Source organism: Salvelinus sp. IW2-2015, linkage group LG17 (genome assembly GCF_002910315.2).
Source record: "Salvelinus sp. IW2-2015 linkage group LG17, ASM291031v2, whole genome shotgun sequence".
NCBI classification, from domain to species: domain Eukaryota; kingdom Metazoa; phylum Chordata; class Actinopteri; order Salmoniformes; family Salmonidae; genus Salvelinus; species Salvelinus sp. IW2-2015.
In genome coordinates, this window is record NC_036857.1 from 19,284,754 (window position 1) to 19,310,804 (window position 26,051).

General features: G+C 44.1%; 2 protein-coding genes across 5 annotated transcripts in view; both read right to left on the reverse strand.

Annotated features, from left to right (window-relative positions):
- Positions 1-44: 44 nt before the first annotated feature.
- On the reverse strand, positions 45-7,986 carry tgm2a (transglutaminase 2, C polypeptide A). The gene is made up of 13 exons (XM_024005786.3): positions 7,730-7,986; positions 7,178-7,360; positions 6,022-6,249; positions 5,809-5,927; positions 5,533-5,661; positions 5,242-5,419; positions 3,491-3,620; positions 3,292-3,395; positions 2,566-2,808; positions 2,201-2,476; positions 1,944-2,104; positions 773-909; positions 45-510 (listed from the first exon to the last, which is right to left on the reverse strand). Exons 1-13 carry the CDS (start codon positions 7,737-7,739, stop codon positions 363-365), a joined length of 2,046 nt encoding a protein of 681 aa, XP_023861554.1. The 5' UTR covers positions 7,740-7,986; the 3' UTR covers positions 45-362.
- Positions 7,987-8,093: 107 nt separating this feature from the next.
- Positions 8,094-26,051, reverse strand: part of LOC111976719 (pleckstrin homology domain-containing family G member 4B) — a 29,513-nt gene continuing 11,555 nt past the window's right edge. Inside the window, exons 4-24 of one of the 4 annotated variants that reach the window (XM_070447930.1) lie at positions 20,954-21,142; positions 20,734-20,857; positions 20,508-20,601; positions 20,035-20,121; positions 19,800-19,916; positions 17,788-17,886; positions 17,553-17,704; positions 17,022-17,160; positions 16,738-16,860; positions 16,394-16,588; positions 15,277-16,223; positions 14,902-15,151; positions 14,659-14,748; positions 14,324-14,548; positions 13,973-14,143; positions 13,559-13,736; positions 13,215-13,331; positions 12,856-13,110; positions 10,388-10,635; positions 10,171-10,228; positions 8,094-10,054 (exon numbers count right to left, since the gene is read on the reverse strand). In XM_070447930.1, the coding sequence (XP_070304031.1) occupies positions 10,187-10,228; positions 10,388-10,635; positions 12,856-13,110; positions 13,215-13,331; positions 13,559-13,736; positions 13,973-14,143; positions 14,324-14,548; positions 14,659-14,748; positions 14,902-15,151; positions 15,277-16,223; positions 16,394-16,588; positions 16,738-16,860; positions 17,022-17,160; positions 17,553-17,704; positions 17,788-17,886; positions 19,800-19,916; positions 20,035-20,121; positions 20,508-20,601; positions 20,734-20,857; positions 20,954-21,142 (3,842 nt within the window). In that variant the 3' untranslated portion in view covers positions 8,094-10,054; positions 10,171-10,186. Of the gene's footprint in view, positions 10,059-10,170; positions 10,265-10,387; positions 10,636-12,855; positions 13,111-13,214; positions 13,332-13,558; positions 13,737-13,972; positions 14,144-14,323; positions 14,549-14,658; positions 14,749-14,901; positions 15,152-15,276; positions 16,224-16,393; positions 16,589-16,737; positions 16,861-17,021; positions 17,161-17,552; positions 17,705-17,787; positions 17,887-19,799; positions 19,917-20,034; positions 20,122-20,507; positions 20,602-20,733; positions 20,858-20,953; positions 21,143-26,051 lie in introns of all 4 variants that reach the window. The other 3 variants (XM_070447929.1, XM_070447928.1, XM_024005782.3) reach the window with 3 other exon arrangements.

The window sequence follows — 26,051 nt, forward strand, 5'->3', positions numbered from 1 at the left end:
TTTATACTCTGACTAATGTGACATTAATACACTGAGTCTGTTGATATTTTTACCAACGTCTTCTGACAGGTGGCTTTACTTCTACATAACACTTGTCTCTGATTCAGTGCAGACAGATTTGTTGTGCTATCTGATGTAAAACAATGGACTTTCACAGCATTTACAAATTATGTAAAAAGGTTATTCACATTTCTGTGAAACAAATAGAATATTTGTATTTCTGGAATAATTAGAAATGCTCATCTAAGTGCTACAGCAGCAAATGTACAGATGTCATCAAATACTGCAAGGAAGTGCAATTGAAATGTGGCAAATCTATTTAAAAAAAATAATGCCATTAGTGTCGTTGGCTGTTATATTATTCATTCCTTTATCTCAATGTTCAAGTATCCCTTGATGTTGCTCAGCTTGTCACTGTCGAAGTCTACCGTTAGGGTCCTGGACCTGATGCTAGTAGGTGTGAATTCCACTGTGTACTTGGCCTCTTGTTTTGGACCCACAGTTCCAACACTGCAGGGAGAATAGAGAGAACAGGAAGGTCATGAGAGGGAATGGATACAGTGACGTGAGCAGAGTTCACTGGTAGGCTATATGAGAGGAGCTCTATTATTTTTCAATGTGAGAAGGATATGTGGCCTTGAAGCGAGTTTACAATCATGTGTACTACAACTGTACTGTACTACCATATTTGGAGATTGTTTGCTGACTAGTGGCTAAAAAAGCTATCAAGCTAATATTGAGCAGATCCAGTGTGTCAGCACTGTTTGTATACTTCTGTATGAGGATTTTTCCATCTGTGAGGCCAGCTCCCATCACACTGAAGAAGCAGTTCTGCAGGGGTTCTGGTAGAGGGTTCTGTAGTGAGATTTGTGCAGACAGCTTCTGGTTTACTCTGGGTTCTCCCAAGAGCTGCAGGAGAACATGTTAGACATGCTGATTATACCCTCTCTGAATACCTACACTACCGTTCAAAAGTTTGGGGTCACTTAGAAATGTCCTTGTTTTTGAAAGAAAAGCAATTTTTTTGTCCATTAAAATAACATCAAATTGATCAGAAATACAGTGCAGACATTGTTAATGTTGTAAATGACTATTGTAGCTGGAAACGGCAGATTTTTAATGGAATATCTACATAGGCGCAGAGGCCCATTATCAGCAACCATCACTCCTGTGTTCCAATGGCACGTTGGGTTAGCTAATCCAAGTTTATCATTTTAAAAGGCTAATTGGTCATTAGAGAACCCTTTTGCAATTATGTTAGCACAGCTGAAAACTGTTGTTCTGATTAAAGAAGCAATAAAACTGGCCATTAGACTAGTTGAGCATCTGAAGCATCAGAATTTGTGGGTTTGATTACTGGCTCAAAATTCCTAGGAACAAAGAACTTTCTTCGGAAACTCATGTCTATTCTTGTTCTGAGAAATGAAGGCTATTCCATGCGAGAAATTGCCAAGAAACGGAAGATCTCGTACAATGCTGTGTACTACTCCCTTCACAGAACAGCACACACTGGCTCTAACTAGAATATAAAGAGGAGTGGGAGTCCCCGGTGCACAACTGAGCAAGAGGACAATTACATTAGAGTGTCTAGTTTGAGAAGCAGATGCCTCACAAGTACTCAACTGGRAGRTTCATTAAATAGTACCCTCAAAACACCAGTCTCAACATCAACAGTGAAGAGGCGACTCCGGGATGCTGGCCTTCTAGGCTGAGTTGCGAAGAAAAAGCCATATCTCAGACTGGCCAATAAAAAGAAAAGATTAAGATGGGCAAAAGAACACAGTTTATATAGACACATTTTTTTGCTGACCCCAAACTTTTGAACGGTAGTGTAAATATTACACTAAAAGTCATCAACTTTATCTGAGGAAAGGAAACATTTTGAATTATTTGATTTAACATCCCAATTTCTACAAAGAATTGGTAAAGAAAATAACCAATACCTTAATGGCTATATCTGGGTTCTCCAGCACAATGGTCCTCTTTGCCTTGTGGAATTCCCTGGGACTTGATTCGATGACAATGAGAACCAATTGAATCAGCCTATCTGACGTTATGGTGTCACCATAGTCAACATACTCCAGTCTTAGGGGAAGGCGCTTCTCTACAGATCAGAAGACAGCAGGGTCAGGAAAAACATACATTCCATGTTTCTGGCTAATACTGTAGATGGCACGAAGTAAAACGAATTAAACCTGACCTTTTCCAGTGGGAACCTCCATGGTTAAGTCTTCAATAAATCCACAATTGGCACCTGGTTTGCCATCATAGGACACAATTCGGGCATAAAACATAACACGACACGTCTTGTCAGCCTTTGTGTTGTTTGTGACGACTGCAAACACATCAAAATCCGCCCCAATGTCCATGTCAGGGGACACCTTGATCTTCACCTTCAGGCCTGGTTCCTCTCCTTTCTGCTGGAGCTCATTGTGATGCTTGGCTCTCTCATAGACCTCTCTCTCCTGCAAAGAACCTGAAAGCCACCAGAAGTTATAATGCATCTCTAGCACAGATTTACAATGACTAGTCTGATTTTATGTGTCCTGTAGACATGTGGCCTACCTTCAGGGTGCTTGTATAGGTGTGTGATGTCGTGCCTCTCGTCACTGCCCACAGCCTTGGTGCTAATAAAGTGCCCCACATCAATGGACGATCCCCCCATCTTTACCATCCTGCCATTGGTCAGCTTCACATACTCGACCACGTCAGCGTTGACCTCAGCAAACACAAATGGGGCGTCATACTTCAGGTTAAGTTCCCCCTCTTTAATGGCTTTCAGAGGGACAGGGCCACAGCAGAACACTCCTGTCAGATAGAATAACCAAGGACATGGAGTGGGTTGTTGTACTGCACTGCCTCCTTGACAAGCTGTCAACTGAATTCAAACTTAAAATGTGATCATGTTACCACGCATTGAAAATTGTAAAGTAACACATCATAAAACGTTTCCCTTTCAACAATTGTCTCTGGACATCTCTGAAGATAGGCCTACATCAGACTACCATGCATCTTAACTGGTTGCACCTTGCATTGAATGAGTTGATGTAGATAGTGTGACAAGTGACCTAGATACTCCCAGCTGAGTGGATTAATACCTAGTAACAGGCATATCACACAGATAGTATTGCATTCTAAGACACATAAGAGSCCTGTGTCTAGAGTGTGAGTTAATTCATTACTTGCGTTGGCCATGATAATAGTGCCAGCTTCATCTATGAAGCATTTTCATACACACGGTGGTATCTGACTTGAAATAGAACTTTTGTGCATTAACATTTGCCGGATCACCTTCACTCTTTTCTTGTGGTGTGGGGTCACTTGCTTGCCAGCCATCATAGCCTGCATCAAGATCAGGACGAGCCATCCAATTATCTACCCACACGTGGAAGTTCCTGAGACAAAGTGTATAATACAGGTACATTGTAACATTGTTTCACAATCATATAGAGCATTTTTGTTTCAGTAGCGCTTAGAGTATTATTCTCACCATACTGAATCATCAGATATATCATTTCCATCCTCATCATACAGGAACTCAATCAGTAGGTTGCTGTTCGTGTCATGAGCGGATCCAAAGTTAGTAACCACTCGACACGGGATACCCAGAGCACGAGAAACTTATGGACAGAAGAAGTCACACATCAGCACCTTCCTATCACTTGGCACTTAAAGAAAGGCACTGAAGATATTACAAGTAGCTGCAGATTACAGTCCTGACAGTTTCCATTGAAGCCATGCACTATAAATCATCTRGTTAAAGGGTTTGCCTCATAACCAGACAAAATATGTGTTCTAGTACTTGCAGCTTCAAGACAAATATATACATTCACTATTTTATGTACAGTACCAGTCAAAAGTTTGGACACACCTACTCATTGCAGGGTTTTTCTTTTTTTAAATGTTTTCTACATTGTAGAATAATAAGGAAGACATCAAATCTATGAAATAACACATATGGAATCATGTAGTAACCAAAAAAGTGTTAAACAAATCAAAATGTATTTTAGAATTTAGATTCTTCAAAGTAGCCACCCTTTACCTTGATGACAGCTTTGCACACTCTTGGAATTCTCTCAACCAGCTTCATGAGGTAGTCACCTGGAATGCATTTCAATTAACAAGTGTGCCTTGTTAAAAGTTAAGTTGTGGAATTTCTTTCCTTCTTCATGCATTTGAGCCAATCGGTTGTGTTGTGACAGGGTAGTGGTGGTATACAGAATATAGCCCTATTTGGTAAAAGACCAAGTCCATATTATGGCAAGAACAGCTCAAACAAGCAAAGATAATTACTTTAAGACATGAASGTCAGTCAATACGGATCATTTCAAGAACGTTTCTTCAAGTGCAGTCGCAAAAAAACATCAAGCGTTGTGATGAAACTGGCTTTCATGAGGACCGCCACAGGAAAGGAAGACCTAGAGTTACCTCTGCTGCAGAGTTCAAGTAACAGACACATCTCAACATCAACTGTTCAGAGGAGACTGCGTGAATCAGGCCTTCATGGTCGAATTGCTGCAAAGAAACCACTACTAAAGGACACCAATAAGAAGAGACTTGTTAGGGCCAAGAAACACGAGCAATGGACATTAGACCGGTCCAAATTTTAGATTTTTGTTTCCAACTGCCGTGTCTTTGTGAGACGCAGAGTATGTGATTGGATGATCTCGGCAAGTGTGGTTCCCACCGTGAAGCATGGAGGAGGAGGTGACACTGTCAGGGATTTATTTAGAATTCAAGGCATACTTAACCTCCATGGCTACCACAGCATTCAGATACACCATCTCGTCTGGTTTGCACTTAGTGGGACTATCATTTGTTTTTCAACAGGACAATGACCCAACACACTTCCAGGCTGTGTTAGGGCTATTTCACCAAGAAGGAGAGTGGAGTGCTGCATCAGATGACCTGGCCTCCACAATCACCCAACCTCAACCCAATTGAGATGGTTTGGGATGAGTTGGACCGCAGAGTGAAGGAAAAGCAGCCATCAAGTGCTCAGCATATGTGGGAACTCCTTCAAGACTTTTGGAAAAGCATTCCAAGTGAAGCTGGTTGAGAGAATGCCAAGAGTGTGCAAAGTTGTCATCAAGGTAAAGGGTAGCTACTTTGAAGAATCAAAAAAATATTTTGATTTGTTTAACACTTTTTTGGTTACTACATGATTCCATATGTGTTATTTCATAGTCTTGATGTCTTCACTAACATTCTACAATGTAGATGCATTGGAACTGCTTTTACCTGTGCATGCTACTGCAGCAAACACCCAACACTGGCCATAGCGAACCCTCTGGCAGCAGTTATCAGCCCACTGATGTAGTATGGCAACACTGTCTGTCCAGTGAGAGGGTCTCACACCATCATCATAGTCACCTGACCAGTTCCCCACTAGCACACCTTTGTCATCATTACTGTTGATCTGATACACAAGGATAAAATCATTACTTTCTTATATTGATGTATTGCAGTCAATAGTGCCTGATGTTTAGTCTGAGCACAGCCACATCCTGGTACTTCAGTGCTCACACTTACCATGGCACTGATCACCCTAGTCACATAAACTGGGTTTCTCCTTCCAGAACAGTCTGCATCGGCATCAGACGAGTATTTAGGATTCTCATCCAGGAGTTTCAGACAGATGTCCAGCATCCCAGGCTCAAACTACAGAGGGAGAACCAGAAGACAGGGATAAATATACATTCATCCTGGCTTGTCATACTGTACATAGTTCAACTAATTCAGATTCCAATTATGTATGTTACATGTACATTATATAATGTATTATTCTGTGGAAGCACCACAACATACCTGGCCAAATGTCCATGGGGAAGCTTTGATTCGTTTTGTTGTGCCTTTGTAGATGAGACCAGCCTGGGATAACACATACTCCTGCCTATCTCTCTCTTCCTCCATGTATACTGCATCCTCTGTAGKCAAGAAAAATAGACAAGCAGATTACAGACGAGATCTGTTACAGAGCTCCCTGGTCTAATGATAGTGCAAAGAAACACTCTGACTTACTGGCACACCAGGGATTGAACAGCAGTACAAACTCCCCCAGTTTGACCTTCTGGCCCTGGTCCAAGGTCAAGGAGTACAGTCCAATGGGGACATCAGGAGGGGAGGACACAGACAGAGAGACTACATTCCCAGGGGGACTAGTAGTGGACGCACTCCAGGCTGTCTTTGATGCAGAGTCAGTCAGGCTGAAGGTAGACTTGGTGCCTGATTGCTCTTTAGGTAACGGCCCTGTTGAAAGACATAAATTAGAATTAAGCCTTTAGGACAAGTCACCTGTAGACACTGAGGAAAAGAGAAATCGAAGAGATGATGCCGTAGACATTCAGTAGGGTCTGAAATTATTGACACTTGTGTCATTCCACCTCAAAAAGCACAAGAAAGAGGATTTTGACACATAGTTGGAGAATCCTTGCTTGAAAATTCTGTATTTTGTCAGCAAAACTGTATGTATGTGAATTTACATTAATGTATATGAATTTACATTTACAGTGGGGTCCGAAATTATTGACACCCTTGATAAAGATGAGCAAAAATTATATAATAAATCATACAAATACTGAGCTGTATTGTATGCTAAAATAAATTAGGAAATTATATGATTTTATACTAAGACTGCTGAGAGAATTGCTAGAGAAAGAGATTTTGTTTAACAATAAATACTTTTTTTCTCAAAAAGGTAGGTGTAAAAATSATTGACACCCTAGTTTTCAATCCCTTTCAATACCTTACCTTGCGGGGATAATGGCACTGAGCCTGTTTCTAAATTGTTTTATGAGTTGGAGAACACATTGGGAAGGTTTGAGGACTTTATCAACTGAATCTTTTAGGACTTTATTACAGAATCTTTCCAGATCCTTGATATCCTTCGTCTGCTCTTATGGACTGCCTTCTTCAATTCAAACCACAGGTGTTCAATAGGTTTCAAGTCCGGAGATTGAGATGGCCATTGCTAATTTTAATATGAATCCTATAAATAAAATGGCCAACTTGAAATATTAGAAGGATTTATTATATAATTTTTGCTCATCTTTATCAAGGGTGTCAATCATTTCAGACCCCACTGTAAATGTAAATTCATATACATACAGCTTTTCTGACAAAATACTGAATGTTCCAATCCTAATGAGGTCTTTGTATCGTGTCCACAGTACTGTACCTATCTCTACTATGAGCCTGAAGGTGCTGACGCCTGCTTGGAACTGACTCCCAGATCTGAGGTGCAAAGTGATGGTGAAGGGCAGGCCCCTTCTAACTATCAGCCGGTCAAGCCCATTCTGGTCAGTGTGGTGAGTAGTATTGTTGATCCTACTCTCCAAATCACATCGCTCTATATCCAAGGCTGTGAAATAAGTCAATTAAAAACACATTTCAATATCATCAAGACCATTTTCCTAAGTAATAATGTATAGTTTAACAGGTAAAAATGTCGATTACTAACAAGCAGTGATTTGTATCCCTTTCAAACTCTTATATTACTTATTAATCTATGTTAATCAGCAACAGGTTCCCAAATGTCAAGCTTATTTTCTGCTGATGGTATTTCTTAGCCAAAATATGTAATTTCAATTGTTTAACAACCTGTACACCAACCTGTCAAACTTGGAGGGCTTCCATGAGTAAAACACAGACAAAGACTTTGAAGAACCACAGTATATTTGGATTTATCTATACAACATAGATACACACTAAAGAAACGTTGTTATTTTACCTTGATCCATTACTTTAGATAATGCCGGGTGTTCCTGGACGGGCCGTTAGAACGTATGCRTTATGATGTTCTGGCTGTAATGTCAGCCCAGGGATATTTGTAGCATGTGTAATATGACCACGTTGTCTGTGAGGCCACATCCCCCTTGAAGCTGTTTTAGTCACGTTGTTCCTTCCCCAAAATTATTAAATGTGGCTTGCATTACATAAAGATGGAATTGTGAACTGCAGGTTTGTAAATTCAGCCTATGGTATAACTTGCTATATGTAACAATGACTCACACAGACCTGACACTTGCATGGAGGTCTATAAATACTTTACAACAGTTTTCTACTAATCTTCAGATAAAATAACAACAAACACATTTTTGCATAAACCTTTTATGTCATTATTGTTTTTTGTAACATATATTAATATCATAGACAGAGGTTATAATTAAATGACAACCCACATTTAAATAAATAATATCTCAATGCCTCATTTTTATACTCATGTTCTGTGCACTGACACTGCAGTTAACCCATGTTTGACTTTTCAGGACAGTGGAAGGGAGCTGGTAGAGGAGCGTTCAGTTCAGCAGGGTAGCCTACACCACTGGTTCCCAACTCTGGTCCTAAAATACCAACAACAGCACACATTTGTGTTGTAGCCCCAGACAAACATACAGTACTGATTCAACTCATTGAGGGCCTGATGATTAGTTGACAAGCTAAATCAGGTGTGCTTGTCCGGGACTACAATAAAAATGTCTGCTGTTCCCAACTCCGGTCCTCCAGTACGGAGGACCGGAGTTGGGAACCACTTGCCTACACAACAGTGTTATTAATTATCTGATACAGACAGTTTAACCGATAGCTATGTGTTGACCAAAAGGACTATACTCGGTCAGTCAGGTCACAAGGTTTAGTCATGACCTATGACCTTTTGAGGTGGCAAGTTTCATTTTCCAGTGAAGGAAGTTGTTCCCATTTCTTCTAATTGCACAACATAAGGGTAAGCTGCAGTTCAAACTAGCTGCTGGAGAAATACAGGCAAAAGTCCTCAATTGTCTACAAAAATGGCATTGATCAAATAGCTTGCAGTGAGAATCATTGCATTGAGCAGGATATAAAAAACATAACAAAAAAAAGAAAAAGGGAAATGTGTACAATGAACAAAACTAACATTGGTAACAGTGGATTCAAAGAATGTCATACCATATTGACATTTAAAAAGGAAGTAAAGTTGCTCATTCATTTTTCTAATAAAAGAAAAGAAAGAAGTCAATAATGTACATATTTTATAATGACAGTATTGTAAAATMAAATGTTGACTGAACCGGATAATAGTCAGTCAGAAATTGGTGGCTTCTGATGATGRCAGACGGACCCTTACATAATTGCCAGTTAGTGGTGTTCGCACTTTCCAGAGATTATATTCACAGAGCTTTCTGTCCAAATGGAAAAAATAGATTAAGGCCGGGGTTCAATCTGATCGCAATCTCTCCGCAATGCACGTTTTATAAGCAATATTCCCGTGTTCACAGAGGCCACATTCACGGTAAACGCTGCATATGTTGGCTCAATCCGAAATTACCTTAAATGGTGCATTGTCCAAATCTGCGATTGGATTGAATCACGGCCTATGTATATTGCTGCTTCTCTTCCCACCTGTCAGTGGGCTTATTTTGACCCTGGATAATTGATCCCAAATCTATTTACCTGTCTGGGTAGCAAATCATGTCTAAGCATGCCACTGACAAGTTGCCCTGAACCTGCAGAGAAAACTGATGGGGACAAGACTGTTGTTTCTTTCGCCAGTTGTTTGACAATGTCTACATTGRTATTATAAACAGTGTTAAATATGTGTAAAAATGTGGTAATCAAGAGAGTCAACATCACATGGGAAGGATGTGTCAGTTCCAAAGAAATTTGCAACATTGAAATTCATAGCTGAGATTTCAATCATATTACAAGAAAAAGGGAAGTCAGTTCTATGAGCCAATGATGTCAAACGCATAGTCATTCAGTTAAAGCAGTAGCTGATAAAGAAGTGGTTGTTCAAGTAGTATTATCAGATGAATGGACACCTTTTAAGCTAACCACAGTTCATCAGGTGTTCATTTTCATGATATTTCAGCTAGAATATTCCAGATACAGTAGCTCTTTTAAAAACAAAAGTGACTTTCTCTCCAGTGCTTGTCAACTAGAGGTCTTAGTTACTATATCTGTTATCAAAAGCGTTTTTAATTCAAACCTTCTTCATGCCAGGATGGTCAGCTTGACTGCACWCCATCATCACTCCTCAGAGATCCACAGGACGTTCTCAGTAGGCTGCACCATCAATCTGACTGGATGAAACCATCAGGGAGAAAATCAATCCCATAATAAGTTAAATGACTACATTGCACATCTATGCCCCGTACATGGCAATGAAAAGTACTGTATTTGGTTTCAACTCACCCGTTGAATCCACAGGTTAAACTTCTGTTGATTTTCCTATAGCAACCATTTCTTTGCCCTGTGAAGAAAGTACTGGCCGTCGGTTTTCTTTGATCTTCATAGAGATGGAATATACATAATGTAACTAAATTCATACATTTGAAAGAGTGCAGTGTAATTTTTATGAAGGTTTACAATTAGATCCAATTACTGGCTTGATCACATCATTTCACCACACCTTTTGCAGGCTCTGTGGAGCAGCCAGCACTGGTGGTTTGGGAGAGATGGAGGGCTTCTTCCTGATGGTAGCAGGTGAGCTGTTCTTTTTGAGGCTGGGTGCTGCTGTTCTCTGGCTGACATGGGACTGGGAACTCTGGGACGTAACAGATGACGAGTCCTCCACCTCTCCACCAATAGCAGAGAGGCAGCTGCGTTCCGAGCTTATGAACACACTGGTACTCTCACCTGACGAATCTGTGCAGCCCACTGGAATATCAACAGAAAGGTATGTAGATATGGCATCACTCAGGTTTAGACACATGCTTGCACATACAGTGCCTTGCAAAAGTATTCATCCCCTTGGTGTTTTTCCTATTTTGTTGTATTACAACCTGTAATTTAAATAGATTTTTATTTGGATTTCATGTAACGGACATACACAAAATAGTCCAAATTTATGAAGTGAAATGAAAAAATAACTTAAAAATAACTTAAAAATAAAAACGGAAAAGTGGTGCGTGCATATGTATTCACCCCCTTTGCTATGAAGCCCCTGAATAAGATCTGGTGCAACCAATTACCTTCAGTCACATAATTTGTTAAATAAAGTCCACCTGTGTCCAATCTAAGTGTCACATGATCTGTCACATGATCTCAGTATACAGTGGGGAGAACAAGTATTTGATACACTGCCGATTTTGCAGGTTTTCCTACTTACAAAGCATGTAGAGGTCTGTAATTTTTATCATAGGTACACTTCAAAATCCAGAAAATCACATTGTATGATTTTTAAGTAATTAATTTGCATTTTATTGCATGACATAAGTATTTGATCTACCACAACCAGTAAGATTTCCGGCTCTCACAGACCTGTTAGTTTTTCTTTAAGAAGCCCTCTGTTCTCCACTCATTACCTGTATTAACTGCACTTGTTTGAACTCATTACCTGTATAAAAGAACCTGTCACACACTCAATCAAACAGACTCCAACCTCTCACAATGGCCAAGACCAGAGAGCTGTGTAAGGACATCAGGGATAAAATTGTAGACCTGCACAAGGTAGGATGGGCTACAGAACAATAGGCAAGCAGTTTGGTGAGAAGGAACAACAACTGTTGGCGCAATTATTAGAAAATGGAAGAAGTTAAAGATGACAGTCAATCACCCTCGGTCTGGGGCTCCACGCAAGATCTCACTCGTGGGGCATCAATGATCATGAGGAAGGTGAGGGATCAGCCCAGAACTACACGGCAGGACTGGTCAATGACTGAAGAGAGCTGGGACCACAGTCTCAAAGAAAACATTAGTAACACACTACGCGTATGTTAAAATCTGCAGCGCACGGCAAGGTTCCCCTGCTCAAGCAGCGCATGTCCAGGCCCGTCTGAAGTTATGCCAATGACATCTGGCATTAATCCAGAGGGGGATGGGAAGAAGGTAGTGGTCTGATGAGACAAAAATAGAGCTTTTGGTCTGAAATCCACTCGCCGTGTTTGGAGGGAGAAGATGAGTAAACCCAAGAACAACATCCCAACCGTCGAAGCATGGAGGTGAACATCATTTCTTTGGGGATGCCTTTTCTGGCAAGGGGACGGACGACTGCACAGTATTGAGGGGAGGATGGATGGGGCTGTATCCGGAGATTCTTTGGCCAACAACCTCCTTCCCTCAGTAAGAAGCATCTGAAGATGGGTCGTGGCTGGGTCTTCCAGCATTGAACAACGAGCGAAACACACAGCAGGGCAACTAAGGAGTGGCTCGCAAGAAGCATCTCAAGGGTCCTGGAGTGGCCTAGCCAGTCTCAGACCTGAACCCAATAAGAAACTTTGGAGGGGCCTGCGAAACAAGTCCGTTTGCCCAGCGACAGCACCGAAACTGAAAGGATCTGGAGAATGGTCTGTATGGCAGGAGTGGGGCCAAATCCCTGCTGCAGTGTGTGCAAACCTGGTCAAGAACTACAGACACCTATGACTTCTGTATTGGAAACAAAAGTTTCTGTACAACATATTAAGTGTCTGGCTTTTCTGAATGTTCAATACTTTGTCATGCAATAAAATCAAATTATTTTACTTTAAAAATCATACAATGTGATTTTCTGGATTTTTGTTTTAGATTCCGTCTCTCACAGTTGAAGTGTACCTATGATAACAATTACAGACCTCTACATGCTTTGTAAGTAGGAAAACCTGCAAAATCAGCAGTGTATCAAATACTTGTTCTCCCCACTGTATATACACCTGTTCTGAAAAGCTGTGTTTCACAAGAAAAAATATTTTGCATCTTCAAAGTGGTAGGCATGTTGTGTAAATCAAATGATACAAACCCCCCAAACATCTATTTTAATTCCAGGTTATAAGGCAACAAAATAGGAAAAATTCCAAAGTGGGTGAATACRTTTGCAAGCCAATGTATCAAGAGTAAAGTTCTGTATGTCTGTTAGTTTTAGTCTGTAGTCATCATGTACCATCCAAGAACAAGAAAACTCACTGAGATGAAGGTTTTGTTTCTGGTGATTATGATGATTACTGAGGTCCTCTTCCGTCACAGTTGCCGGGAAAGAATGAACAATATGATTGGCCTCCCCACCTTGTGTCTGGTTGCCAGGGTAACCAACCGGAGGTAAAGAACCTCGTCCAGAGGAGGAAGATGAGTGGCTGCAGGAGGTAGATGCACTACTGCCTGAACCAATGGAGTTGGGCCGGAGATATTCAAGATCTGTTTGTAGACAAGACGGCACCGGGGCTGACAAAGGAAAGAGACAATTCATTCAGTGAGTACATCACGCATTTGTGTTGTTAGTTCATGGGTATGGGACTTGGGACTTGGCTGTGGACTTTATACAGTACCTCTTCCTAGCAGGACACAGTTGACAGCCCTGTCACAGATTGCAGCCTCACTAGGCTGGATGTCCATGAAAGGTTTCCTCCCCATCCCATTGAACACCCTCTCCTGCATCCGCAGGTCTACAACACACCAAACACACTCTAACACATTTTACCAAAACATCAGTAAGATGTATTTGTTCACAATTACACCCCCCCCAAAAAAATATATCAATAATTACAGACACTGAGGTCGGCTAGAGGAACAAACAAATAAAGTCTATGACTTAAAAATCACATTTGAAGTAGACAGTTGATAAAAGTCATGAATAGCGATTGACAGGGCATATACAGAATGGAGGATTAACCTCTGCTGTAGGCAGCTTGTTCCCAGAGAATCTGCTCCAGGTCTCTGGTCCAAGACCTCTTCACCTCTGCCCTGTCAGCCTTCAGAGTGTACGTGTCCTGGGACTTCCTCCTACGGATCCAGATCTCAAAACACAGACCACTCTCTCCAGAGTTATGTGTCATCCCGATATCAGACGTCTAGACAGAAACAGAAGTGAAAGAAAGACAAAAGAAAGAAAGGCTAAATAAACACTGCTTTCTGTTAGCAATTTCAACATAAGGGCTGGATGATTTGGTCTTTGTTTCGCAAACATAAAGGCCGGTAAGATTGCATTATTTTGGTTGAACAATGAAAACAATACAAAGTATTTATTCTGAAAATGGGGTCCTTTACGGTTGTTCATGTAAAACATGTCTTTATATTGTATACACACTTTGAAAGACTGTTTGTAGATGTACACATCATTGCCCACATCTGTCTTCTTCGTCTTGCTGAAGAGAATGAGATCCTGGAAGAGGAAGATATGGCGGAAGCACTTCTTCTTTCTGAAGAACACGATGAACTCATCCTGGCGAATCAYCTGGCCCTGCTCCTTCAGATTCACCTGGAGGGGTAGGAGTGGAGAAAAAGACATCCATGTTTTTCCTGAAAATCCTTGATAGTGTTTATACAGTAATAGGCGATCATTTTCCCCTTATACGCCCACATTGCCCTCACATTTAGACAGCTGTTCATAAGTTACACATTATTTTGGAGATTGTTATGATTTGGTTGGTAAACTTACGTCACAGTCCTGGATGGCGTCCATGGTGAGGAGGTCATTGCCATGACGCATCTGGAAGCGGATCACATCGGCTGCAGCCTGGAGCTCTTCCCTGTCCCTGTCTCTCTGAGGCCCACATACCCCCAGCATGTCCTGCAGCAGCAGGCTGTACTTACTGATCCTCTGGATGGGCCTCAGCAGGTAGGAGGACAGGTCCATGTGGTCCCCCAGCTCCTGCTGCTTCCTCTGGAGTGGGAGGAGATGGCACAGAGAATTGGTCACAGGAGGGATGGAGAGAGCATTGATAGGAATTGACCATTGATCCTTGACATTGAGCATTGATGGGAGTGCCTCACCTTGAAGATGTCATGGCGATGGTGAAGTATTAAGGCATCTGACTGAGGCTTGTTCTTACTGTAGAGAGCATAAAGGCCTAAACTTTCTCTCTGGATATAGGGGGGAGAGTTTACAGTCACAACAGGAATATTCAAGGTATCAACTTCAGTAGCAAATTCAACAAATCAACAGAGTTATAGAACTCAAGCTTAACATGTAGAAAATGTGAATTAAGAGACATGAGCAGGTGAACTGTAACTCACGTATCTTAGGAAGCAACGAGCCACTCCTAAGGGTTCTGTCTGACAGGCCTCCAGCTCCCTGAGGAAGAAATGGCCGTGGAAGTCATACAGCTTCTCCAGGTTTCCAAATATCACTCCACGTTTGCCCCGCAGGTCCTGGGGCACGTCAGTCCTCTCCAGTAGGGGGAGGTAATGCATCAGGATGTAGCCCAGGGAACGCACATACTCCCTTTCTGTTAACAGCAGTTCCTCCATGATCCTCTGCAGCTTCCTACAGAGATATAAAGTTACACCAACAACAAAAATAATGCAATACTGTAATGTACCTCTGCCACTGCAGTGCAAGCTTAGAGACAGAAAAAGCACAGAAGGATAAAAATACAATAAGTAACTCACATAACACTGCCAGCGTTCTCCTCTGGACTTGCCAGAGATGTTGTTCCCTCACACCTTCTCACTGATGAGCTAGTATTCCTTGAAGAGGCCTTCTCTGCCCTCTCTTGGCCACTACAGGACACTGCTGAGCAGAAGCTGCCATGCCGTGAGATCTGGAACTTCTGAGCAGCCTGCAGGATCCGGCAGGAGGGTTGCCCGTGGGAGCAGGACTGTGTCTGGATCCGAGCCTCAGACTGACTGGACATGGCGGTTGCACACGAGTCCTCGCTCATGGACCGGCCCAGGCCCAGGTTCCACGTGAACCACTCACAGCCCACCGTCTGTGAGTCTGCAAGGGTGGCGGCCTCTCCACTCCTCCCTCGACAGGCCTCTCTCCTGCTGGGATCCCTCTCCGCTCTCCTAATGGATTTGATACAGGGAGAGGCCGGCACGGTGGTGGCCTTTGACCCTTTACAAGGTCTGTTATTCTGAGGCTTGAAGTTGATATTATAGCAGGTCACAGAGTTGTTCCTGCTCTCCAAGATCCCATGATACCTTTCCACCATAGAGCCTGTTGGGGGATTGTACCAGTGTGGTGGACCAGGTCTGGGCAGTAACAGAGCTCTATCATGATGAGTCACTGTCTGTGCTGTGGCCTGATCCTCACCATGTCTATGTTGTTCATACCAGGAGCCTGTGTTCCGCAAGGCCCTCTCCACATCCTGTAGTCTCTCCTCCAGTTGCTGCCTAACCTCCTGACACTTGAGCCAGGCTACGTTCCACACCCGCATGCCTCTGGAGCCCCTCAGAGCACACGCCTGGGCCTTCACCTCCTGGAAGCGATCTGGGGAGAACTGAACAAAGCTCTCCTGGTACATCTGGAGTGTAGAGATATCATCTGTCTCTGGGTGTCTGCCAACCTGCTCCTGGCCCAGGTATTGTCTGCAGTCTTTGGCCAGTTCAGTAGCCTGGAAGAAAGAGGCAGAATACCTATTAAAAAACCTGAAAGAAGCATTGAGAGGCGATAGTCATTCAAGCTTCATTACTTTTTCCTATATTCCTACAACATGTCAACATCAATATGATATGCTATATATGAGATGTAAACAGCAATTGTGGAAAAACCCATCCCACCAACCTGTTCACAGAAGCTGCACACAGAAACCATAGTCTCCAGCTCACTGGAGCACCTCTCTGCCCGTGAGAGGGAGTCAGCCAGGCCAGACTTGAAAGTGCACACCATGGTCCTGAACACCTCAGTCTCAGGGTATGAAGATGGGCCCTGGATCTTCTCTGCCTCTGTCACCAGAACCATAGCCTGGTGCTTCTGCTCCTAAAAGATAGTAAGATAGTAAAAATGACTTTCATGGSCACTTCCATTCCTCCTTGTCCAAGTAGATTCCAATGAAACAAGTATGAAACAGTGTCAACACTTTGCCGTGGTGTGGTGGAGAGAGAATGAATGGAGAAAGTTGGACTTACATTGGCTTCAGAAAGGAATGCTCTGAAACTCTGGAGAGTATGTGCAACCTTTTCTTTGGAGTCATCCACCGATTCTGCCTCCAGCAACCGCCGTTCCCCTTCGGCATCAAACCATTGCCTGATCTACATGAGGAGGAGGATTATAAAAATGTTATACCCCCAAAACATGGGGTAGTCATATAGTCAGTTAGTTATCATCATGCAATCGTTCTTACAAAAACAGCCCCTGGATGAACCTTACATAACGGGTATACAGTATGTATATGAGGAGCCTCTGAATGTACCTTAGAGAAGTGGCCCTCCATTTCTCTGAGTTGAAGTAGGTATTCAAGGTGCTCCAGGGACATGTTGGATCTTTGCACCAGCATATGGGCTTGCTCTTCTACATGGTTGTACATACTGGTCACAGAGTCTACAGCATCACTGTACAGAGAGGTCAGAGGTCAAGGGAATAATACATTGATAATAATTTTGTGAAGGAGCCTCTCAATTGGCACAGCCATACTAAACAGTGACAGGTAGTGGTCTCCCGAGTGGCGCAGCGGTCTAAGGCACTGCATCTCAGTGCAAGAGGTGTCACTATGGGACTCCCAATCACGGCCGGATGTGATACAGCCTGGATTTTAACCAGGGACTGCCCTGGTTCAAATCCAGGCTGCATCACATCCGGCCGTGATTGGGAGTCCCATAGGGCGGCACACAATTGGCCCAGCGTCGTCCGAGTTTGGCCGGGGTAGGCCGTCATTGTAAATAAGAATTCGTTCTTAACTGACTTGTCCAGTTAAATAAAGGTTCAATAAATAAAAAACGTATACCTGTAATCCTCACAGTGAGAGTATCTGAGGTCACTCTCCCTCCTCAGCCTGGACAGCATTGCTCCGCCCTCCCTTTGCAGAGCGACCAACCGGCTGTCCTCCAGAACATCCTTCATCAGCGTTCTCTGTTCTAGAATACACCTCTGTACATCCTGCCACACATGGAGAGATGAGTTTCCAATCCAACATGTTTTCAGTAATATAGTGTCGTCAAAGTCCAGGTTAAATTCATTACCTGCACTTTGTCAATCTTACGACCTCCCTCTAGTTTTCTGATGGCCTTCAGTAGCAAACCTGAAGCCTCCTGGAGATCTGACATGAAGGGATGAAGTTTCTGAAAGACAAATGTACTGTTCATCAGACATCAAAGCAAAACAACAAACAAGAGTTCTCTAGTGTCTGTCTACTGCTCTAACTGTCCCACATGATGGAGTTGCAGCCAGTCCGGGTGGCTGTAGGGCAGGGTGTCCTCTAAGGGTCTACCTGATGGAGTTGCAGCCAGTCCGGGTGGCTGTAGGGCAGGTGTCACGCCCTGGCCTTAGTTATCTTTGTTTTTCTTTATTATTTTAGTTAGGTCAGGGTGTGACATGGGGGATGTTTGTGTGTTTTTGTCTCGTCTAGGGTGTTTGTATTGTCTAGGGGGTGTTTGTAGAGTTCATGGGGTTGTGTTCAGTGTAGGTGTTTATGTAAGTCTATGGTTGCCTAGATTGGTTCTCAATTAGAGACAGCTGTCTATCGTTGTCTCTGATTGGGAGCCATATTTAGGCAGCCATAGTCATTAGGTAGGTTGTGGGTAATTGTCTATGTCTAAGTTGCCTGTGTCTGCACTTTTGTTTATCATAGCTTCACATTCGTCGGTTTATTGTTTTGTCTAGTTTGTATTAGTGTTCGTTTCGTCTTCTTCTAATAAAGAGAAGAATGTATTTATATCACGCTGCGCCTTGGTCCTCTCTTTCACAATACGATGATCGTGACAGCAGGGTGTCCTCTAAGGGTCTACCTGATGGAGTTGCAGCCAGTCCGGGTGGCTGTAGGGCAGGGTGTCCTCTAGGGGTCTACCTGATGGAGCTGCAGCCAGTCCTGGTGGCTGTAGGGCAGGGTGTCCTCTAGGGGCCTACCTGATGGAGCTGGCAGCCAGTCCAAGGGGTTGCTGTAGGGCAGGCTGTCCTCTAGGGGTCCTACCTGATGGAGCTGCAGCCAGTCCGGGTGGCTGTAGGGCAGGCTGTCCTCTAGGGGTCTACCTGATGGAGCTGCAGCCAGTCCTGGTGGCTGTAGGGCAGGGTGTCCTCTAGGGGTCCTACCTGATGGAGCTGCAGCCAGTCAGGGTGGCTGTAGGGCAGGGTGTCCTCTAGGGGTCTACCTGATGGAGCTGCAAGCCAGTCCTGGTGGCTGTCTAGGGCAGGGTGTCCTCTAGGGACCTACCTGCTGGAGCTGCAGCCAGTCAGGGTGGCTGTAGGGCAGGGTGTCCTCTAGGGTCTCACCTGATGGAGCTGCAGCCAGTCAGGGTGGCTGTAGAGCAGGGTGCCCTCTAGGGGTCTAACCTGAATGGAGCTGCAGCCAGTCTTGTGACTGTAGTGCAGGGTGTCCTCTAGGGGGCTACCTGATGGAGCTGCAGCCAGTCCTGGTGAATGTAGGACAGGGTGTCCTCTAGGGGTCTACCTGATGGAGCTGCAGCTAGTCCTGGTGGCTCTAGGGCAGGGTGTCCTCTAGGGGCCTACCTGATGGAGCTGCAACCAGTCCTGGTGAATGTAGGACAGGGTGTCCTCTAGGGGTCTACTTGATGGAGCTACAGCCAGTCCTGGTGGCTCTAGGTCAGGGTGTCCTCTAGGGGCCTACCTGATGGAGCTGCAGCCAGTCCCTGTGAATGTAGGACAGGGTGTCCTCTAGAGGTCTACCTGATGGAGCTGCAGCCAGTCCTGGTGGCTATAGGGCAGGGTGCCCTCTAGGGGCCTCCTGATGGAGCGTGCAGCCAGTCCTGGTGAACGTAGGACAGGGTGTACTCTAGGGCCTACCTGATGGAGCTGCAGCCAGTCCTGGTGGCTGTAGGGCAGGGTGCCCTCTAGGGGCCTACCTGATGGAGCTGCAGCCAGTCCTGGTGAACGTAGGACAGGGTGTCCTCTAGGGGTCACTACCTGATGGAGCTGCAGCCAGTCCTGGTGGCTGTAGGGCAGGGTGTCTCTAGGGGCCTACCTGATGGAGCTGCAGCCAGTCTGGTGGCTGTAGAGAGGGTGCCCTCTAGGGGCCTACCTGATGGAGCTGCAGCCAGTCCTGGTGGCTGTAGAGCAGGGTGCCCTCTAGGCCGTAGGTCAACTGGCTCCCCTCCACCAGCTTGTGCAACGCCTTCAGTGATGTCACTACATCAATCTGTCAGTGACAGTCAGTGACATCAGACAGCAATTCTCCCAGAATAAATACAGTAGCTGTTCATGAAATGATAAGCCTGATGGAAATCATTAGAGGAAACCCTTGGTTCAGATCTGACCTGTTGTCCAGGATGTTTCTCTGGGCGATGGCAGCTCTCTTTCTCCACCAGGATAAGGACACTGTGTACTGCATGGGGAATCTGCTCCTGTAACATTCTCAAAATATGAGACCTCACAGCAATAAATAGTTATCAGTAAATGCATTAGCCTATACCTGCAGCAGTGGAGGCTGCTGAAGGGAGGATGGCTCATAATAATGGGTGGAACAGAGGGAATGGAATGGCATTTGATACCATTCCACCTATTCTGCTCCAGCCATCACCACGAGCCTGTCCTCCCCAATTAAGTTGCCACCAACCTCCTGTGACCTGCAGGTAAAGCTGAGCACAAGTCAGGGGAATGAAGAAAATAATAAACAGAGGGAAAAGTTTAGTTGAGTTCAGTATAATTTTTAGCAAGTTGCTATCCTCTTGATGTGATTTTGTGTAGTGCAGATCCCAATATGACCAGGAAGATGTCAAGTCTTTCTTACCTGAAGCATCAGCAAGGCCTTATTGAACTGTGATGGAGGTAGATTCTGCCGAGCATCAATAACTAGTGTCAGTCCAAGTTCTCTCAGTTCTCTCCTAGAAAATATGAAGATGAAAACAATGAATTATTTTTATTTAATATTTTCTTTAACCTTTTTTTAACCAGGTAAAACCCATTGAGGTTAAAAACCTCTGTAGCCTGAACCACAATGCACAATGCATATATACCTGATTACAGAGTGGAGGTAGAGCAGCAGTTTGCAGAGTTCTAGACTAGACACTGAAGGAGATCTCCATCCTTCCTGGTCTCCGTACACCTCAACCACCAACCGACCTGTCCTGTCTCTGCCACCTAAATATGGGAGAGGGGAACATGAGGATCTTTCACTGAACAGAGATGTCATCCACCTCTGTCTCTAAGGCAAACCATGTAAGGGGGTTTCCATACCAGTAAGACATGCTATTCCCATCTGGAGGGGGTGAGTGCTGGGTTCCGCTGAGTCTGGTGCCTGGACCTTAGACCTGGAAACAGCATAGTGACCCGGAGGCTGCTGGGTTGTCTCGGGGAGAGGGGCCGGTGTAGGGGTCTGTTGTCCGTTTCTAACAGGCATAGAGGGTTGGCGAGCCTGGGAGACATCTTTAGAGAGGAAGGATGATACAGAGGGATGTAATAAATCAAATCAAATGTTATTTGTCACATGTGCCGAATACAACAGGTGTAGACGTTACAGTGAAATGCTTACTTACAAGCCCTTAACCAACAATGCAGTTGTAAGAAAAATAAGTGTTCAGTAAAAAATAGATAAGGCAAAAATAATTGCGGTAATATGTACATATAGGTAGAGTTAAAGTGACTATGCATAGATAATAAACAGAGAGTAGCAGCAGCGTAAAAGAGGGGGTGGGGGGGACCATGCAAATAGTCTGGGTAGCCATTCGATTAGCTGTTCAGGAGTCTTTTGGCTTGGGGATAGAAGCTGTTCAGAAGCCTTTTGGACCTAGACTTGGTGCTCCGATACCGCTTGCCATGCGGTAGCAGAGAAAACAGTCTATGACTAGGGTGGCTGGAGTCTTTGACAATTTGTCGGGCCTTCCTCTGACACCACCTGGTATAGAGGTCCTGGATGGCAGGAAGCTTGGCCCCAGTGATGTACTGGGCCGTACGTACTACCCTCTGCAGTCGGAGGTTGAGCAGTTGCCATACCAGGCAGTGATGCAACCAGTCAGGATGCTCTCGATGMTGCAGCTGTAGAACATTTTAAGGATCTGAGGACCCATGCCAAATCTTTTCAGTATCCTGAGGGGAAATAGGCTTTGTCATGTCCTCTTCACGACTGTCTTGGTGTGTTTGGACCATGATAGTTTGTTGGTGATGTGGACACCAAGGAACTTGAATCTCTCAACCTGCTCCACTACAGCCCCGTCGATGAGAATGGGGGCGTGCTCTTTCCTCCTTTTCTTATAGTCCACAATCATCTCTTTTGTCTTGATCACGTTGAGGGAGTGGTTGTTACCCTGGCACCACACGGCCAGGTCTCTGACCTCCTCCCTATAGGCTGTCTCATTGTGGTCGGTGATCAGGCCTACCACTGTTGTGTCGTCGGCAAACTTAATGATGGTGTTGGAGTCGTGCCTGGCCATGCAGTCATGGGTGAACACGGAGTACAGGAGGGGACTGAGCATGCACCCCTGAGGGGCCCCCGTGTTGAGGATCAGCAGGGGAGAGGTTACCTACTCTTACCACCTGGCCCGTCAGGAAGTCCAGGATCCAGTTGCAGAGGGAGGTGTTGAGTCCCACGGTTCTTAGCTAAGTGATTAGCTTTGAGGGCACTATAGTGTTGAACGCTAAGCTGTAGTCAATGAATAGCATTCTCACATAGGGCAGTGTTGAGTGCAATAAAGATTGCATCATCTGTGGATCTGTTGGGGCGGTATACAAATTGGAGTGGGTTTTGTGTTTCTGGGATAATGGTGTTGATGTGAGCCATGACGAGACTTTCAAAGCACTTRGTGGCTACAGATGTGAGTGCTAAAGGTTGAAAATGTCAGTGAAGACACTTGCCAGTTGGTCAGCGGAAGCTCAGAGTATACGTCCTGGTAATCCGTCTGGCCCCGCAGCCTTGTGAATGTTGACCTGTTTATTAAAGGTCTTACTCACATCAGCTACGGAGAGCCGGATCACACAGTCGTCCGGAACAACTGATGCTCTCATGCATGCTTCAGTGTTGCTTGCCTCGAAGCGAGCATAGAAGTAATTTAGCTCGGCTGGTAGGCTCGTGTCAATTGGCAGCTCGCGGCTGTGCTTCCCTTTGTAGTCTGTAATAGTTTGCAAGCCCTGTCACATCCGACGAGCGTTGGAGCTGGTGTAGTACATTTCAATCTTAGTCCTGTATTAACACTTTGCCTGTTTGATGGTTCATCTGCGGGCGTAGAGGGATTTCTTATAATCGTCCGGGTTAGAGTCCCGCTCCTTGAACGCGGCAGCACTACCCTTTAACTCAGAGCGGATGTTGCCTGTAATCCATGGCTTCTGGTTGGGGTAGGTATGGTCACTGTGGGGACAATGTCATCGATGCACTTATTGATGAAGCCAGTGACTGATGTGGTGTACTCCTCAATGCCATTGGAAGAATCCTGTAACGTATTCCAGTCTGTGCTAGAAAAACAGTCCTGAAGTTTAGCATCTGCGTCATCTGACCTCTTCTTTATTGACCGAGTCACTGGTGCTTCTTGCTTTAGTTTTTGCTTGTAAGCATGAAGCAGGAGGATACAATTGTGGTCAGATTTGCCAAATGGAGGGCGAGGGAGAGCTTTGTACGCGTCTCTGTTTGTGGAGTAAAGGTGGTCCAGAGTTAATTTCCCTCTGGTTGCACATTTAACATGCTGGTAGAAATTAGGTAAAAATGGATTTAAGTTTCCCTGCATTAAAGTCTGAGGCCACTAGGAGCGCCACGTCTGGATGAGCGTTTTCCTGTTTGCTTATGGCCTTATACAGCTCATTGAGTGTGGACTTAGTGCCAGCATCGGTTTGTGGTGGTAAATAGACAGCTACGAAAAATATAGATGAAAACTCTCTTGGTAAATAGTGTGGTCTACAGCTTGTCATAAGATACTCTACCTCAGGCGAGCAAAGCCTCGAGACTTCCTTAGTATTCGATTTCATGCACCAGCTGTTGTTTACAAATATACACAGGCCGCCACAACCTTGTCTTAAGGGAGGCAGCTGGGTCTATCTTGCCGATGCTGCATAAACCCCGCCAGCTGTACTTTATCCATGTCGTCGTTCAGCCACGACTCGGTGAAACAAAAGATATTACAGTTTTTAATGTCCCGTTGGTAGGATATTTGTGATCGTAGCGCATCTGTTTTGCTATCCAATGATTATACATTGGCTCATAGGACTGATGGTAGAGGCAAATTACCCACTCGCCGTATGATCCTTACAAGCTTACCGATCGCTGCCCATCTGTAAATAGCCCATCCTACCAACTGCCTACCTCATCACCATATTTGTTTTTGTTTTCTGCTCTTTTGCTCACCAGTATTTCTACTTGTACATCCTCATCTGCACAGATATCACGCCAGTGTAAATTGCTAAATTGKAATTACTTTGCCACTATTGGGCTATTTATTGCCTTACCTCCTTACTTCATTTGCACACACTGTATACAGATTTTTCTATTGTGTTATTTGTTTGTTTATCCCATGTGTAACTCTGTGTTGTTTTTGTCACACTGCTTTGCTTTATCTTGGCCAGGTCGCAGTTGTAAATGAGAACTTGTTCTCAACTGGCCTACCTCGTTAAATAAAGGTGAAATAAAAATACAATTAAAAAAACAAGGCTCCCCGACCTACGTTCCCGATATCTTCGTCTCTTTCTCCTGCGAATGATGGTGGGCCTTGTCGGGTGTCTGAAGTAAATCCTTCGCGTCCGAATCGTTAAAACTTCTTCGGGATCGGTGTCCATTCCACGGGACGGTTGAGCTAACATAGGCTAATGTGATTAGCATGAGGTTGTAAGTAACAAGAACATTTACATAGACATATCTGATATTGGCAGAAAGCTTAAATTCTTGTTAATCTAACTGCACTGTRCAATTTACAGTAGCTATTACAGTGAAAGAATACCATGCTATTGTTTGAGGAGAATGCACAATTTTGAACATGAAAAGTTATTAATAAACAAATTAGGCACATTAGGGCAGTCTTGATACAACATTTTTAACAGAAATGCAAGGGTTCATTGGATCAGTCTAAAACMTTGCACATACACTGCTTCCATCTAGTGGCCAAAATCTAAATTGCACCTGGGCTGGAATAATACATTGTGGCCTTTCTTTCTGTATACTTCTGGCCCTTCATTGGACACTCTGTTAACTAACCTCCAGACGAGCTTCAATGCCATACAACTCTCCTTCTGTGGCCTCCAACTGCTCTTAAATGTAAGTAAAACTAAATGCATGCTCTTCAACCGATCGCTGCCCACACCTGCCCGCCAGACCAGCATCACTACTCTGGGCGGTTCTGACTTAGAATTTGTGGACAACTACAAATACCTCGGTGTCTGGTTAGACGGTAAACTCTCCTTCCAGACTCACATTAAGCATCTCCAATCCAAAATTAAATCTAGAATCGGCTTCCTATTTCGCAACAAAGCATCCTTCACTCATGCTGCCAAACATACCCTCGTAAAACTGACCATCCTACCGATCCTTGACTTCAGCGATGTCATTTATAAAATAGCCTCCAACACTCTACTCAGCAAATTGGATGCAGTCTATCACAGTGCCATCCGTTTTGTCACCAAAGCCCCATATACCACCCACCACTGCGTCCTGTATGCTCTCGTTGGCTGGCCCTCGCTTCATATTCGTTGCCAAACCCACTGGCTACAGGTCATCTATAAGTCTTTGCTAGGTAAAGCCCTGCCTTATCTCAGCTCACTGGTCACCATAGCAGCACCCACTCGTAGCATGCGCTCCAGTAGGTATATTTCACTGGTCACCCCCAAAGTCAATTCCTCCTTTGGCTGCCTTTGCTTCTAGTTCTATGCTGCCAATGACTGGAACGAACTGCAAAAAATCACTGAAGCTGGAGACTCATATCTCCCTCACTAGCTTTAAACACCAGCTGTCAGAGCAGCTCACAGATCACTGCACCTGTACATAGCCCATCTGTAAATAGCCAATCCAACTACCTCATCCCCATACTGTTATTTATTTWATTTATTTATTTTGCTCCTTTGCACCCCGGTATCTCTACTAGCACATTCATCTTCTGCACATCTATCACTCCAGTGTTTAACTTCTATATTGTAATTATTTTGCCACTATGGCCTATTTATTGCCTTACCTCCCTTATCCTACCTCATTTGCACACACTGTATATATACTTTTTCTATTGTATTGTTGATTGTATGTTTGTTTATTCCATGTGTAYCTCTGTTGTTGTTTGTGTCGCACAGCTTTGCTTTGTCTAAGCCAGGTCGCAGTTGTAAATGAGAACTTGTTCTCAGCTAGCRGAACTGGTTAAATAAAGGTAAAATA

Bases quoted from the DNA above. Each gene is read 5' to 3' on its own strand.
- tgm2a (XM_024005786.3), bottom strand. The intron at 6,250-7,177 runs GTACAGTACTGT...GTCTTTCAACAG, and splicing joins CAGGCTCATAGTAGAGATAG to GGCCGTTACCTAAAGAGCAA. The intron at 5,420-5,532 runs GTAAGTGTGAGC...CTTGTGTATCAG, and splicing joins CTAGGGTGATCAGTGCCATG to ATCAACAGTAATGATGACAA.